Source organism: Haliaeetus albicilla, chromosome 12 (assembly GCF_947461875.1).
Source record: "Haliaeetus albicilla chromosome 12, bHalAlb1.1, whole genome shotgun sequence".
NCBI classification, from domain to species: Eukaryota; Metazoa; Chordata; class Aves; order Accipitriformes; family Accipitridae; genus Haliaeetus; species Haliaeetus albicilla.
Genome location: NC_091494.1, coordinates 11,601,984 through 11,617,792, shown reverse-complemented (window position 1 = coordinate 11,617,792; position 15,809 = coordinate 11,601,984). Strand labels below are relative to the sequence as shown.

The 15,809-nt window shown below is 35.9% G+C and overlaps 1 protein-coding gene and 1 long non-coding RNA gene across 4 annotated transcripts in view; both read right to left on the bottom strand.

The window, feature by feature from the left end:
* Positions 1 to 189: 189 nt before the first annotated feature.
* LOC104312950 (threonine--tRNA ligase 2, cytoplasmic-like) overlaps positions 190 to 15,809 on the bottom strand; it is a 54,459-nt gene continuing 38,839 nt past the window's right edge. For all 3 annotated transcript variants that reach the window (XM_069798074.1, XM_069798076.1, XM_069798073.1), the window contains 18 exons: positions 15,511 to 15,603; positions 14,525 to 14,715; positions 13,849 to 13,972; positions 12,586 to 12,707; positions 11,652 to 11,769; positions 10,950 to 11,014; positions 10,167 to 10,245; positions 8,794 to 8,940; positions 7,619 to 7,717; positions 7,117 to 7,283; positions 6,359 to 6,521; positions 5,320 to 5,457; positions 4,799 to 4,876; positions 4,599 to 4,699; positions 3,304 to 3,408; positions 2,433 to 2,505; positions 1,587 to 1,701; positions 190 to 1,462 (listed from right to left, as the gene is read on the bottom strand). In XM_069798074.1, coding sequence (XP_069654175.1) covers positions 1,314 to 1,462; positions 1,587 to 1,701; positions 2,433 to 2,505; positions 3,304 to 3,408; positions 4,599 to 4,699; positions 4,799 to 4,876; positions 5,320 to 5,457; positions 6,359 to 6,521; positions 7,117 to 7,283; positions 7,619 to 7,717; positions 8,794 to 8,940; positions 10,167 to 10,245; positions 10,950 to 11,014; positions 11,652 to 11,769; positions 12,586 to 12,707; positions 13,849 to 13,972; positions 14,525 to 14,715; positions 15,511 to 15,603 — 2,127 coding nt within the window. In that variant the 3' untranslated portion in view covers positions 190 to 1,313. The remainder of the gene's footprint in view (positions 1,463 to 1,586; positions 1,702 to 2,432; positions 2,506 to 3,303; positions 3,409 to 4,598; positions 4,700 to 4,798; positions 4,877 to 5,319; positions 5,458 to 6,358; positions 6,522 to 7,116; positions 7,284 to 7,618; positions 7,718 to 8,793; positions 8,941 to 10,166; positions 10,246 to 10,949; positions 11,015 to 11,651; positions 11,770 to 12,585; positions 12,708 to 13,848; positions 13,973 to 14,524; positions 14,716 to 15,510; positions 15,604 to 15,809) is intronic.
* Positions 6,614 to 7,110, bottom strand: LOC138688016 (uncharacterized). Its single transcript, XR_011327053.1, has 2 exons — positions 6,808 to 7,110; positions 6,614 to 6,755 (listed from the first exon to the last, which is right to left on the bottom strand). It is a non-coding gene; the product is annotated as an uncharacterized lncRNA (long non-coding RNA).

Genomic DNA, 15,809 nt, shown 5'->3' with positions numbered 1-15,809 from the left:
ATAAAAATCACCCTCCACACCCCAGGTTAATTCTGTAAAGTGGAACAGAAAGCTTTCCCAACACTTGTTCCTTCCATATTTTTTTTTTCTTTCAAAAGCAGGGGATAATCAGTTGGTAAAAACAGATACACAAAACCAAGCTAATGCAAAACCAAAAATAGGCCTATTGAACACAAGTCTGTACAAGTGTCAGGCAGAAGAAGAACACTAGCTTTGTATTTGTATAACGTTTATGCACTAAATAGTATTTTCTGCTTCATCTCAGTGATATTTAAATCACAACAGCTACAGTTGCATAGCTTAGGTAACTGAGTAACACATTTAACACTATCTAAGCTTTGTAACTAAAAAACATGAAGTGGAAAAAAAAGATTGTGGTAAAAATTCATCTCTCCAAAAAATCCAATTCAACTGCCTGCCAACAGTAACTTAAAAAGAATTTATAAGCATAAACAAGTCACATAAATATGGCCAATATAAATTCCCACATGCCATCTTCTAAAATGAAAATTGTCACCTGCACCTTTTCAGCATTCTCAGTATCCCACACCAATACAGCAGTAAATCACACACGGGAAGTTTTTTCTAAGGTTTGTTTGTTTTAGAAAAAAAGCCAAATCAACAGCAAACACGGGAAAAAAATAAAGCATTTTCCACACACAGGTATGGTAATTCAACTTCATTCTTGGCAATCACCTTTACAGCAACCAATTACCACACCAGTTCAAACAGTGCCTCGTTTCACTGAGATTTCCAACAAAGACACCAATGTATTTGTAGCCTGTGAACATAAATTCAGAGAGAATCAAGCTATTCCCCCACCCCCCCAAAGAAAAAAATTATATAATCTGGAGTTACAAAAAAACTAAACCAAAATGCTCCTGATGCACCTACCAACTGCCAAGCCTTGGATTCCAGGTCACGTCAGTTATGCAACTGCTACGTGACTTGAGGTAGCTCAGCAACTGCAGCAGCAACCAGTACGCTTCCCAGCCTCCCGTTCCTTGACTTCATGCAGCCCTGATTTATTTCCACAGCAAACCCCACATATTTTAGCAGAGGTGTAGGACTTCTTAAATACGTATTCTGCAACTCACGCAGAATGGAATCCCGTGGGATTGTTAAAGGAGTTGGCAATTGCATCTGTCCTCTCATTCTATTCCTGGAGCATCAACATTGCTACATTTGCTTATTTTGTGTATCCATTAACTGAAAATTCTCTCAGATGGGCATTACTGCTGCACAGGAGGAAAGAAACACGATTTCACATGGGCAGCTAATAATTTTTTTTTTTTTTCTCCTTAACAGCAACATCAGAATTCTTCTTCTGCATTTGGCATATGTGAACTCTTAAATTTCTGGAGTTTCTCAATAGCAGAAGATACTGAAATCTCTCCATGAACTTTGTTGTCTCTTGTTCGCACGTTGACAGCATTATTTGCTTTCTCCTTTTCTCCAACCACTGCAAGACATATCACAAACAATGTTAAAATGCCTACCTACATTACAAAATGAGAGTCTAGACAAACTCTATGCCCAAAATTAAAACTTAAATGATACTCAGAAACGTAAGATGCTGCAATTACCTAAGATAAAGTTATACTGGGCCAGCTGTGCATTTCTGATTTTCTTGTTTAATGTGCAACTTTGATCTAGATCCACATCTGACATAAATCCTGCTTCAAAAAATTTGCTGCAAACCTAAAAAACCAAAACACTTTCACTTAATATTACAGTATATATTCTACAACATAAATTGGTACATGCTGTAATCCCTGATCTCTTCCAATAATTAATTCATGTATGTGCATAATTTTGCTCTCCTGAATCGTACGGAAGTCAATGAAGTTATTTGAAAGAAAACCGCACACACGCTTGAGGGCTTAGCAGGACTCCAGCTGGAAGACAATACAAGGTAACATCCATATCAAGTATTTGCTGATCTCCTCAGATAGCTACACTGCTGAATGTCAAAAATGTTTCCTCAGTCTGAGGAAGGAGAAAGAGGAGAAGGAAGTAAACCACTTATGCTTGCATTCAAAGAAAAGCAGGGGAGAGGGGTAAAAACCAACCATGGTCAAATATAACGCAGTCAGGAGTATACATGCTGGGAAATGGAAGAAACCGGCTCTGCCCCTACTTTAAACAGATAGTTCTGTAATGAAACATTAGTTAGTATACAAGGTTTGTCACCCAGAACGTTTTTCCCTTAATAATTACTGAAGTCTGTACATAATAACACAACTCAAAACACTTAAAGTTACATATCCCTTTCTCAGGCTTATACAAATTTTAGACTATATGGAAAAATTTACCTCTCCCCCCAAATACATCTCCAAAATTATTAAAGCATTCATTCTTTGTTCTAGGACAAGTACTTCAGGAGCTATTGAAATTGCTTGCTACTATAAAAAGGAAGGCCCTACTCTCACCTGCTGGGCATACTCTTCAGAAGCAGGTCCCACAGGCACAACCATGACCTGCCGTGGAGACAGCCAGAATGGCCTGGCAAGCAGAACAAGAAAAATATGCAATAAATGTGCATTTTACACTTGCATTCATATCCATAGTCACGTTCCACAATAATTTCTTTACTTCATAAAATTATTTGTTAGCTAAGGTTGTTAGATAGTATGTTATCTTTCTCTTTTCAAGGTCACATAAAATGGCAAATAGATTGATTCCAGTGAAATGACATATTCTGTTCACTTCCTAGCTGACTTCACAATTTTAGACAGAATTCTATTTTTTCCACATAATTTCCACTTTTATTAATAACTTTATAGTGAAACATGGACAGTCAGACAGATAAGTGGCTGAAAGTAAGAATTAAGTCTTCCTTAATACTTTAAATACATTAATGAAGAAATATCTTCAGAGCTTATTCAAGATCAAACAATACATCTTACAAGTTAAAAAATATTTCACATATTAGGACTAATTCATGTCTGTGTAAATAATTGCTTTACGTATGTCTAACATCTTGCCAGTACAAAAACATGATTTTTAAGAAAAAAGGAACAAGAATAATGCAGCATATATATTCAATTACAATTCTTATTTCTGCTTTATTGTATAATTTTTCCTGCAATCATAAAACTGCATTTCTAATAATGAACTATTAATAAAAGTATATCATACAACTCAGACCATAAAATTAGACTTCTTTGCTTGTAATCTTACCTACTAATTTTGAGAAAATTCTAGGGAAATTATTTTGCATTATAATATATAGGACATTAGGGAGGATCTGTATTTTCTATGTTGTTAAACATTTCTTAGAACTGCATTTGTGCCACATACCATTTTCCTCCATAATTTTCTGCTAGAATAGCTATCATTCTCTCCACAGATCCCAAAATAGCTCTGTGAATAATCACCGGCCTTTTCTTATCATCGCCATCCTTACTGAAAAAGAGTAAGTCAAGTTTAAAAAAAAAAAAAAAAAAAAAAAAAATCACTTGGCTCACACACAGATAATCCTACTAATATTTTTGATTCTACTTTTCATGGAAAGACAAAATGCAGTTATCTATACTTAGGCAAAATCTACTGTTTTTATTAAAAATGTACTTTATTTAAGTCCCCTGGGCTTTTAAAGGAATACTGAATAATCATAGAGACTTAAAATAATCATGCCTGTAGCTAATGGCATAGGCACAAACTCCTAAGTTTGAAAAGACACTCGACTGATGCAGCTCCATTTCTGTGCATTTTAATATTTTATGTTCTTCCTCGCTCTTTCTTTTCTGTTATGTCTTGCTTTTGTTTTGTTGCACAGGATCTTACCTGCCCTTACTGGCCATTTCTTTCCTTAAGATTAAAAAAAAGCCAGCTGCTGTTCGTAACAGTGTTATCACCTACCAAAGAGCTATGACATCTAGTGTAGAACATGCAGCAAGACCAAAAAATAACAAAGATTCTTATTCTACCTTCCCTGTCAAACTCTTCATAACATGCAAAAGCAAACATAGCAAGAAAAACAACCCAGAAAATGTGTGTTCAAGTCAACATGGTACTAAGATTACCAAGATTAATTCACTCAGTGGATAAATATCCCTCTTCCTAGCTGGAAGCCAAAGTGAGATTTTCATTAAAAACTGTTCACATTTGGTTTATGCTCAAAGTTAACTAACTTCATCTGATAAAAAGAATGAAGTACTTATTACAAACCTCCTACCACCCTAAGACATGTTTGAGTTTGTATGCAATGTCTTCAAAGGAGACACAGTGACTAGGCTGGAAGTGAAAACTGACTCAGCTGAGTTTTCTTTAGCATTATATATGATCAGTTGTCTTCTGAACTGGCAGACAAGACAGATAATGAAATTTTCCTCCAATCAGTAGCATTTACAATTAAAGTGAGCTATCATTACATTGAGGAAATATCTTCCAAGTTTGTGACTCAGTCCTCTACTCACTGGGGATGTTTCCCCTCCTAACCAGGCTACTGATATACAGGCTAATCACTTGTTAGGTGAGCAACAGATCATTAATACAAATCAGTTTAATGGGAATTACAGATAAGGAAAGTAATCTTTTTTTTTTTCTTTAATTATTTCATTTAAAAGAGGAAGATATTTAGCTTAACCACTCACCCAACATAAGTAAGATTAAATCGAATGGGTAGTTGGAAGTCAAGTTGGATAGTAGCACACTGATGGTACCTGCCAATAGCATCTTTGATTTTAATATCAATCTGTGAAGCAAAATAACACAGTTACTAAATACAGTTTGCCTGCATTCTGTCTTTATTCTTGTTCATCCCAAAGCTGTATTAAAATGCTGATTCACCAACCTTAGGACCATAAAATGCTCCATCTCCTGGATTCAAATTCCATTGCTCTCCAAAGTTATTCAAGCTGTTTTGAAGTTGCTAAACATAAAAATGAGAGAATAATTTCAAAAAGTATAGCAGTGCCTTTCATTACTGCAAGTCAAAGCATTTGCCTTTGAAATACAAAGGGAGTCAACAGGCAGCAGGACTATTGTTCAAGCATTTAGTCATTTATGATAAATAATCTTGAAATGAGTAGTTCCTTGTACAAATGTCGTGATTAATCAGAAAAAAAGATTAATAAAAATCAAATCAGTTCAAGATAAAGGGCTAAGTAAGAATCAGAAAGTTCTCATTTTATACAGACACTTCACATTTAACATGAAGTTTTTCAACGAGCATTTCCACTAAGGACAATATTTAGCATCTGATTTAAGCTATTTCACTAATTTCCCTATTCAACATGAAAGAACTTGGTTAAATATCCACCCCTGCAAATAAAAATATTAACGGGTTGGTTTGTTTGCTTTTAAATGACTTACCTTTTCTGCATGATCCCAGATCTCTAACTCTCCTAGATAATTTTCTGGTCTTGTAGAAAGATGTAGTTGAAAGGTAAAACCAAAGACAGCATACACTGACTTCAAGAAATCAAGACAGCTCTTAATTTCTTCTTCAATCTTAAGCATAAACAAAATATATTAGTTAAAATTTACTTACATAAAAATATAATTGGATTTACTGAATTGCTCATAACCAGAATGCGAGTCCATTGAATAAAAAACCAAACCAAAAAACACCACTAAAAATCACACGAAAATTACATCCCACAAACCCAAATGTAGGTAATGGGTGAAGAGAGAACGCCGGTGTTGTGGCTTCAAAGCATGGCAACAAAAGTAATATTCTTGTTAAGCCTGGGCTTCTGGAGCCAAATTGCATGAGTCAGACTTGACAAGAGTACATCAATTTATTCACATAGCTCCACTAAAATCTATGGCATTACTGACGAAGTATTTATTCAGCACTACTATGGAAAACAAAATGCAGTCAACAGGTTTTTTTCTTTGCAGGGTGAGATGGGAGGTGCAAAAGACTTTACCTTTTGGGGTTTAGTTGCCCAAGGTATCTTTCTAAAGGGAGAAATTCTATACAGAAAATCTTATTATGTAATTCACATTCAATAACGTCCCTCAAATAATGTTGTTTTCTTCTTTTGACATAAGCATTTTTTAATTTTGCAGAGAAAAATAAATAACACAATTTATGGCACTGCTGTTTGAGAAACTTGTAACAGAGAAGCTAAGCTCAACAGGCTATTAACTTCAGCAATATTGCAGAAGGTTAAGAAATACAGAATACCAGATGACTAAGAAGGAAGTACCTAAACCTACCAAAAACCCCATCAACAGCGGCATTATGCTACCAAGCAACACAATAGAAGAAGCTAGAGCTGAAATACTTTGGGGATTATTTTCTTGTTTTATGTTGGTTTGCACTGGGAAGGAAAGGAGTTCTTTTTTTTTGGTTGACTGGTGGAGGGAGGGTTGTTGTTGTTTTTTGGGGTTTGGTTTTTTTCACCTGTTCCATTGTGCAAAAGATGTGAGCATCATCTTGTTGGAAGCGCCTTACACGAGTCAAGCCACTTAAAGTCCCAGAGAGTTCATTTCGGTGAAGAACCCCAAAATCTGCAAGTCTAAGAGGCATTTCCCTCCAGGATCGTGGACGATGGGCAAACATCAAGCTAGAAGGAACATGAAAGAACCTTCCTTTTATCCTGCTTATAGAAGATTTAAGACAACACAGAAACTAAACCAAGACCAGTACAGACAGTAATCACATTTTTAAGTATTTATTCATTCGCGTTGCCTGCATCCTAAAAGGCAGGCAAACAGAAAAGTACAGCACTCAGAATGTATTGCTAAAGACCACCTAGAAAAACCACTGAGAGTAACAATCAAGACTGGTTCATCTGTACCTTCTTTTGGTACACCACATCTGAGTGACAATCAAGACTGGTTCATCTGTACCTTCTTTTGGTACACCACATCTGATGCCCACCTCTATCCAACATTACTTGTATTTACTAGTGGTACGGACTAGTATTAGAATGCACAAACCTAGCTCACTTAGTGCAGACTTACTGGAAAATCCTCCTCCAAGAATTGTATTTGGTCTGCTTTGAGACACTGTCAGAGGAGCTCTCTGGACATACTAGTGGCTTAGTAGTCTATTGTAAACATACATGATAATATATATTACTACTCCATTTATTTCCCCTCAACCCCACAAAGGATAAATATAGCAAAATAAGAAGTTTTTCAGTTGAGAGTACAAACCAATGTCCTGGACAATTCATCGGTTTAAGGGCAAAAGTTTCCTTCTCGATTTCAAACGAGAACATATTTTCGCTGTAATGCTGCCAGTGTCCTGAAACTTCCCACAGTTTACTGTTGAAGATGTTTGGAGATAGAACTTCAGTAAAATTACGCCTGTGATATTCTTCCTATAAAACAAATTCAACCTTTAAAAGGTGATAGAGCTTTTGACAAGCAAAAGCCTGATTCTTTTTAACTGTGCTCTTACAATGGCAATTTACTCAGAGACTAAAGGACTACTGCACATGTAGGTTTTGCACAAGTAGAAAAAGCACAGCTCGATATTTTACTCTGCCCTATTTTCAAAAAGGTTAGATCTGTATAATCATAGTGAAAATCAGTTATATGTTTACATACATAGATGCTTCTCTTTCTGTGCATAGCTCTGTGCTATGAGTGGCCTATCACCCAAGATCAACAACTGATATTAAGCTTGTTAGGAGTTACATTAGTATATACTCACTCGTATGAAATCCACGAGTGTGTTATAAATAAAGGCACCTCTGGGGAGGAAAAAGCAGCTTCCAGGACTTAAATCATGAAAGAAGAAGAGTTCTTGCTCCTAGATAAATTAAAAACAGAATGCTGTAACACCACTTCAGATGGAACTGCAGAATATGACTACTTGACACGTTGGGACTCTGTTCACAAAAAATGCAATGTTACAGCAACAAGATGATTTCTAGAAGTCTACAAGTTCTCAGCCACAGCAGTTAATTTATCTGTAGTTCTTACTCTTAGAAGTTTGTAGTAACACTAGAATTCCATTTGACTCTGTGACTATGTAAATACACATTTCCTCAAAATCCTGAAGCCTTAACCAATCTTACCTTCAGTAACCAAAGCAATTAAGCATACACCCATCACGTCTGAGGGTTAATGGCTGAAGCCTGTAAGCCAGTCATTCTTTATCAGAATTTTGTCTCAAAAACAGAAGCTCAGCACTGTGGCTGTCCTGGTTTCAGCTGGGATAGAGTTAATTGTCTTCCTAGTAGCTGGTATAGTGTTATGTTTTGGGTTCAGTATGAGAAGAATGTTGATAACACATTGATGTTTTCAGTTGTTGCTAAGTGATATTTAGACTAAGTCAAGGATTTTTCAGCTTCTCATGCCCAGCCAGCAGGAAGCCTGGAGGGTCACAAGCAGCTGGGAGGGGACACAGCCAGAAGTAATTAATAATAGTAATAATTATACTAATAATTATAATAATTATATTAATAATAATTATTAACAATAATAAATAATAATTAATACTTAAATAATATTAAGTATTACCTTATTTATGCCTATAATGAAGAATGACCAAACAATATTATTTGTACAATTTTCAGTAATTTCTCTCTTCTATGAGAAATATTAGTAGGATCTGAAAGGACTCTACATTAAAAGGTTTAAGATATACTTTCCTAAACCAAGGGACTACCCCATTACTTCATCCCAACATTAGTTTAACATTTGTATGCAAGTGACAAGTTGAGTTTGTAGAATTAGAATTTTAAAATACAACTGACACCAAGAAGTTTATAGAACTGGCTCCCATTCAAACTGTCAAAAAATGGAAAAAAAACCCCAAACTATAAAAGAGAATTAATTCTACTACAGAAACATAAAAGAGAAGTAGACAGTGAAATAGTGTACCTTTCCAATTTTCCTATGGTCCCGGTTTCTGGCTTCTTCCTGGAATTTTTCCCATTCCTTCATCATTTTGTTATCAGGAAAGGATATTCCATATATTCTCTGCAGAGTTTCCATGTCAGATTTTCCTTCCCAATATGTAGAGGAACTCTGATGCACAAAATCCATACTTAAAGATAATATTATATAATCTCAGGGAAAGGAGGAATAAACACTAATGCATTCAAATGTTATGATTTTTTTCCTTGAGAAAAGAATTATATGCAGTTATCCACCATTTGTTTATAATACAAAGATACTGGCACTGCCTTTTATTCAGCATACAAATACAGAAGACAAACAGAAGTGACTGGTCCAGCCAAGCTTTTATTCTACTTAGGTACCTTGTTTTAACTCACACCGTGGCATGTTTTATCATCTCATAGTGTATCTTCTAAAAAAGCAGCACTTGTTTATGTTCAAAACATAATGCAGTAGGGAAACACAAAAGACAAAACGAAGCTAACTCACTCTCACAGTTAAATCCTAGCTGTTTTGACAATCTACCACTTAATCCCCAGAACTCATTGTTCCATAAACTTCAGTTAGGAAGCCAGCAAAAGCAACTATGATGAATATTCCAGTGAGGTCAGTCTAATAAGGTTACCAAAATTAGCATCTGCAAGTAACATAAACTACGTCATAACCAGAGACACCTGCAAGCACTGTCTCTGGCTTTCCCGTAAGCAACATCATTTTTAAACAGCAGCACTTGCAGATGTGGCAGGGTCTGCTTTACCTCCTGTACCTGAAAGATAACATCTTACAAGGGCAAAATACTAGTTCTGACCCAATGAGTATCTTAGATGTTCATTTACTGCAGAACAGAGTGCACACACACACATCGTGCACAGATATGACAGCTAGTGCAGACTCAAACTAAGACATTTGTATTACAAAGTGCAGTGCTGGTTGGAAATGCTAGCACACTACTGCCACATTAGCTTAGGCACTGCACTTTACTTTGCATGGTATAATTGGTTCCACAGCTAATCTAGTCACTACTAGCTTGAGTATTTTTGCAGTGCTCCTCATTACAGTCTAAGCATGCATGTCACTGCACTAATACTCTGACAAAAAAGATGCTGTTAACTTTCACTGATATACTATTGTGATGGTCGAGAATCAGTAAACCTTGAAAGCAGATGAATGATGAAAGGCTGTAGTTCTACTTGTACAATGGGAGCTGGGAAATAAATGAAGGACTATTTGCAGAGTAATAAAAGAAAACAACACAAAGAATCCTTGCATAATCACTTCAGGAGAAATAAATACATAAATAAATCAGCTGACCCACAGTTTAGTTAAGTTTTAATGCACAGTTAATTTAAACTTACCTTAAATATTTTAAGTGCCTTAATTTTTCCAGTGTGTCTCACATGTGGACCCCTGCAGAGATCAATCAGCGGACCACATCTATACACCAAAAAAAAAGGGTTTATTTCAAAACACTCCAACATTTTTAAGTACAGTCACTAATTAATGCCTGACATGTACAAACACACTAAGAAGTACATATACGCAACACTCAGCAAATTCAGTGCATCTTAAATGTAATTGTGTCTTCTACCTGAAGCAGAGTATTCACTCAGTAAATACTCAGCACACTTGATCCATTATCAAGAGCATCATAACGTACTCAGCAATTCATATAGTTCCATATGTAAACTTTGTTGAAGTTGCCCAGGAGATTTCAAACTATGCACACCAAACAGAAATTTAAAAAAAAAAAAAAAAAAAAGTTTTGCCATTTTCCAACTAACTAGTTTAATCCCTGACAATTGAACGAACTGGTTCCTCACCCCACACTAAGCTACGAGTTAGCTTTACCCATTATCCAGCAATTCAGTGTCATGGGTGGTAACTCATTTTAATCTCTTTACTGAAACCAGAGTGAATGAGTGAAAAGTGGATTTGCCATTGTCCACAAACTGAGACCTAATTTGTCCCAGCAGAGAAAGATCTGATTTTACATAAGTAGCAATATTAATTGCAAACTTAAAGTCCCAATCACGCAAGTACTCAAAAGTTAGAAGAAAAAAAAAATTTCCTTCTTCTCCTCTCAATTTAAACGAGCTACAGAAATACTTCTTCATACCTTTTAACTTAATTTTCTTTACCTGTATATTGTGGTAGTTGGTGTGTTCACCTTCTCATTAAGGATACGACACTTAAACTTGTTGTACTGTGTGGGGAAACATGAAAAGTCAGAAACATCAACAAAATGACTAATAAAATTCTATTTTAAAATTATATATTAATAATGCAAGTGCATCAGTAAAAGACACTCACAACTTTTAAAAAATGGCATGATCACACAAACCTATGCAAAAGTTCAACATCCTTTCAGAAGGGTTATAAAACAAAAGGGGAAAGAGACAAAAATATCTCAATCTCCCTGAGGATGTGTTAAGCATAGTGATTACCACCTGAACACCTCAAAGCACTTCTGAACGGCAATTAAAACACAGTGCAGTGAGACTGGTAATATTCACTGTATAAAGGAGAGGACTACAGGACAAAGCCTTTTTTGACTTGTCTCTGCAAGTGAGCCAGAATGAATGTATGCCTTTTGTGTACTAATTTCTTGGTCATCTCACTGAGCTTAAGGTGTTTTAGTGTAATAAGAAATTGTTTTTATTATTGCCTGAAAACCTCCTGAACACTTGAGAGGGATATGGAGAGGGGGAAGAAGATGCTATTCTTTTTCTTTGTTTTACTAGACAGGTGTTTTTCTGATGAGTCAGTTAGATGCAGTATTTTATAACAGTTACATTTTAAAAGATCATTGTACCAGAATCACAGCTACTTCAAAGATTTACCTTAAACATGTCTAACAGGATCTCCTTTTTGACTTCCAGCCTTTCAAAAGCCTGCTTCTCTTTTATGATATTTTTACAGCGGTTCTCTAGTAGTGGGAATTCAGTACTAGATACACCTCTAAACAGAAAGACACAGGCAAAAGTAATATAAATTAATTATTTTAATATTCACATTTTTTAAGTGACCACTTTCTAGTAGTCTAATCTGAAAAACATGGGATGTGTCATTGTGATTTGTCACAGTATTTTCTTAGTTTCTTACTATCAGCTGCACTTTCAGACACTAAACTCAGAAACACAAATGGTATCACCCTGGACAAACCTACTGCAATCACTCCTAGAACAGTCTTTGACATGCTTAAATGTCTGTAAGATCTGTAGCTCAAAGTATAAATGATTTCAGAAAAAAGAAGAAAAAAAAAAGGCTCAACCCAGCTGCAAGAGGTAGTTTATCAGCCAATGCAGATTTGGTATTCTCCCTGACTACAGAAAGATAAACAAGGAAAAAACAGAATTGTAAAGCTGTGCACAAGGATTAGGAAAGTAGTAAACACCTATATGAGTTACATGCATACGTGCCATTTCTACAAGCGACTATGGCACTTTGAAACCTAATTCCCATGATTCTTCCAGGAAACTGTCTCCTATATCTCCCAGGAACTTCAGAAAGTTTTACCCAAACACTCTACTTTTTTCACAGAACATTCAACAGCTGCAAGTCTTAACAGAGCAGGTGTCTGAACACAGCTCTTGTTTATTTAAAAATAAACACACACACTCAATATATGCATACATAGAAGACTAACCTGTCAGTTTTAACCCATACTAGATACACAATTTTACTTTCAACATGCAGAAACATGACCAAACAAAAATAATTCTAGTACTGCGCTTCAATACAGAGCATTAAAGTTCTTAGACACTGAAATTTTACCTGTCTTCAATATACATGTCATAATAAAATCCATTCTCAATTGGTGGTCCATAGCATAAGCAGCCCCCAAAATAACCTTCCATGGCCTCTCCAAGAATATGAGCACTTGAATGCCAATAAACCTGCAAATAAAGTCAGGTGAGCAAGTCATGGAGTCATTGGCATTGTCTAACTACAAAGAAAAAAAAAAAAACCAGAGGTGTATCTGCAGATGGGAAATATACTAGAATCAATGTTGTTTAAATTCTCTGAGCAGTATAACAATTTTCTTTTCTCATTTTGAAGTATGCTAAATGATTAACATTAAGGCAGACGTAGCAATAAAGCCCCATTGTATTTCAGTCTGAAAGATGATTATACCTCTGCACAATTGTGTCACCTTAGTACTTATTGTACCTTGTTCATTTATAAGTCAGTTGCCAGTCAGTGAAAAGTCTATGCAATACTAACTGCTTCTAAAGCAATGTAGCCAATTAAGTTACCATTGTTCACATACAGTATATTTATTAATAGTACGTAAACCGCTTTACCTGAAATGTCAGAAGAGGGGAGTCAACAACCCAGTAGATCAATACCAGTCTGATGTTCTAAGTCCCTATTAATTCAGACCACTTCATAGCCACTGCTACAAGATAAAGCCTTTACAGGCTCCTGAAATGTCTCAAACAAGCTTAATCACATGGATATTTCTTTGACAAAATGAAGTCTAATTCTAGTGCATAAAGATAAACATAGGCTTAAGACTGAATCCCACTTAAAAAAAATAAATCTTGGGTGTGTCGCTAAGTATATTCATAGTTTAATTGAGTAAGATATGCCTACTCAAGTTTCTAATAAACAATGCTGGTACAAGGAGGTGTAGATTTTGTTTATGACTCAAATCTGATACCGGACAATTTTTAGAAAACTGTAAGACAGCCTCACTGTTGCTTTCAGTGGCTGATCTTCAAATGCACTGAATCAAACCATAGAACACGTCTTCAAAGACATCAAACTATTTCAAAGTTAGCATACAAATCAAGACCTTCTGTACAATCTCATTTGAGAAATAACCTGTTGATGTAAAAGTGAAGGGAAGAAAAGAACACTAAGATTTTATTCACTTATAGTTCACAGGTACTTAGTATCTAATCTTCTTTGACAAATACAATACTTGAATAGTTTGGGGGATTTTTTTTTCTTTAATTCAAGATTTTAAAAGCATAATGCTGCAATCAATTTCGCTTCACCAGTTCAAGCAGAAACCAGCGAGTGTTTACTCACAGCTTTTGCTTCTTCATTATCAAACATAAGCAGCTCCAGAGTACAATCTCCCTCCAGTGGACGATCCAGGTCCCACAATTCACCATTCACTTTGGCTATGACTGCATTTGAAGCCAACACTTGACTAAAAAACACAAACGATGACAAGAGACCAAAATAGTTCGGTTCAGATTTGCAAAAGTGCTTAGGTTTCTAAACCCCGTGAGACCCCATCAACATCTCGTAGCACCTAAAGACCTTTAATTTTTGTTTCTGTGGTCGTCTTAAACACTTTTCTACTTTTAAGGTATAGACCCTTAAGGTTTCATTCAATGGTTTTCAGTACTGGGGGTCTGGAGGAAAGACGGCTTCTAACAACAGTTTCTCCTGTTAGGTGGTAACTCACAAAATTTCAGATGTCTCTATTAATTCCTAGGAGTCTCAGCATTACATTTTTTTAATTGAAAGCAAGCATTATGATCCCAGCATAGAACCTCAAGCATCGCTCAGAACAGTAACTTCACCCAGCTGTTTCTACTGCATTAAGCTGAAGTTTCAGTACTTTCCAAATAAACCAACTTAAGAGAGTCATCATCCACTGACACTGACATACGTATTTTATGCAACAAGGTAAGAGACAAATGATAGTAACAGATTTATCACTACAAAAGTACAACTCCTTAAATCTGCAGGTTACCTAATTCCTACAGCTAATTGATATGGCGTGGTTTTCCAAGATTCCCCTTCAGTCATCTTTCCATCTGTCAGAATAATTTTGATAGGTTTGCTCTGGTTGGCCGCTCTGTAAGCTAGCAAAGCATCATGTTCTTTTTTAAGTGCTTCATAAAGCTTCAGTCTGTCTTCTATGAAGCTTGGCTCATACTGTAGCTGTAACAAATAAATTAGATCACACACATACATATTTGTGAGAGAAACAGAAAAGGATTCACAGCATTCATGCATCCCTAGAGGTTCCAACTGAGACCAGATTTCACTGTACTACAATTTATACTAACAGCAGTAAAGCATTTGTAAATAATTATACACAGAATAGTCCCATAAAACTTGCTGACTATTTTATAGTGGCTTTCCAATTTTCCAATGCACCTTCATCAATCTGGACCTAAATGGCTTTATGAGTTTGACCTCAGAAAGCAGCCTATATTCCTGCCCCAGAAGTTGTATTTGGCTGACATCCTAGAGAAGTTTGGATCACTCCAACAAGCCCTCACTTCTGCTAGTCCATTCAAAGCATCAAATTCAAATAAGATAGCTCATGGGAAGTTTCTTTTAGTTTAGCATAAGGTGAATTATTAAGATCTATTGAACTACGGCTAGTGCTGCCAACATCCTCTTTCAGACATCATGCACGCTGTTTAACTGTTCATGAACCGTCACTCTCTTTAGGAACCACAGTATCCTAACCCTTATTTCCCAAGAGCCCAAATCCTTTTGTTACCTCAAAAAGTAGATACCTAAGAAGGTGTAAGTAACCCTACTAATTACATGCAGGATGAAGCTCTTAGATAAGAATTTTTTCTATATGCCTGCTATAGCAAGCCTTCTTACCAAAACCTGGGATTTCAAAATACAGCAAAGTACTTCAGATTTCAGCACCTTTTCTGAACCTAGTCAAACGATACTCCTTCTTCTACTATTACGTGGTATAAAATAACCACTTACATCATTCCGATGTTGGTTCACGGCTTCATTTTCTTTTGTCTTTTCCTCCTTATTTTGATTCACTGCAACAACTGGACTTGCACTGGAGACTTCCTGAAAACAGTGATAATACGAAGTATACCCCTATGCCTTTAAGATCTTTCCCAGCAATCACCGAAACAAAACAAACCAAACGAGTGCAATATTGTGCTACAAAGGCAATTAGAATCGAATAAGGTATGTCCTTAGTACAGAGGAAAGACTTCTCATGACACATCCAAACCGCGTCCTTTCAGCGGACACAGCAGAAATGCTCACCA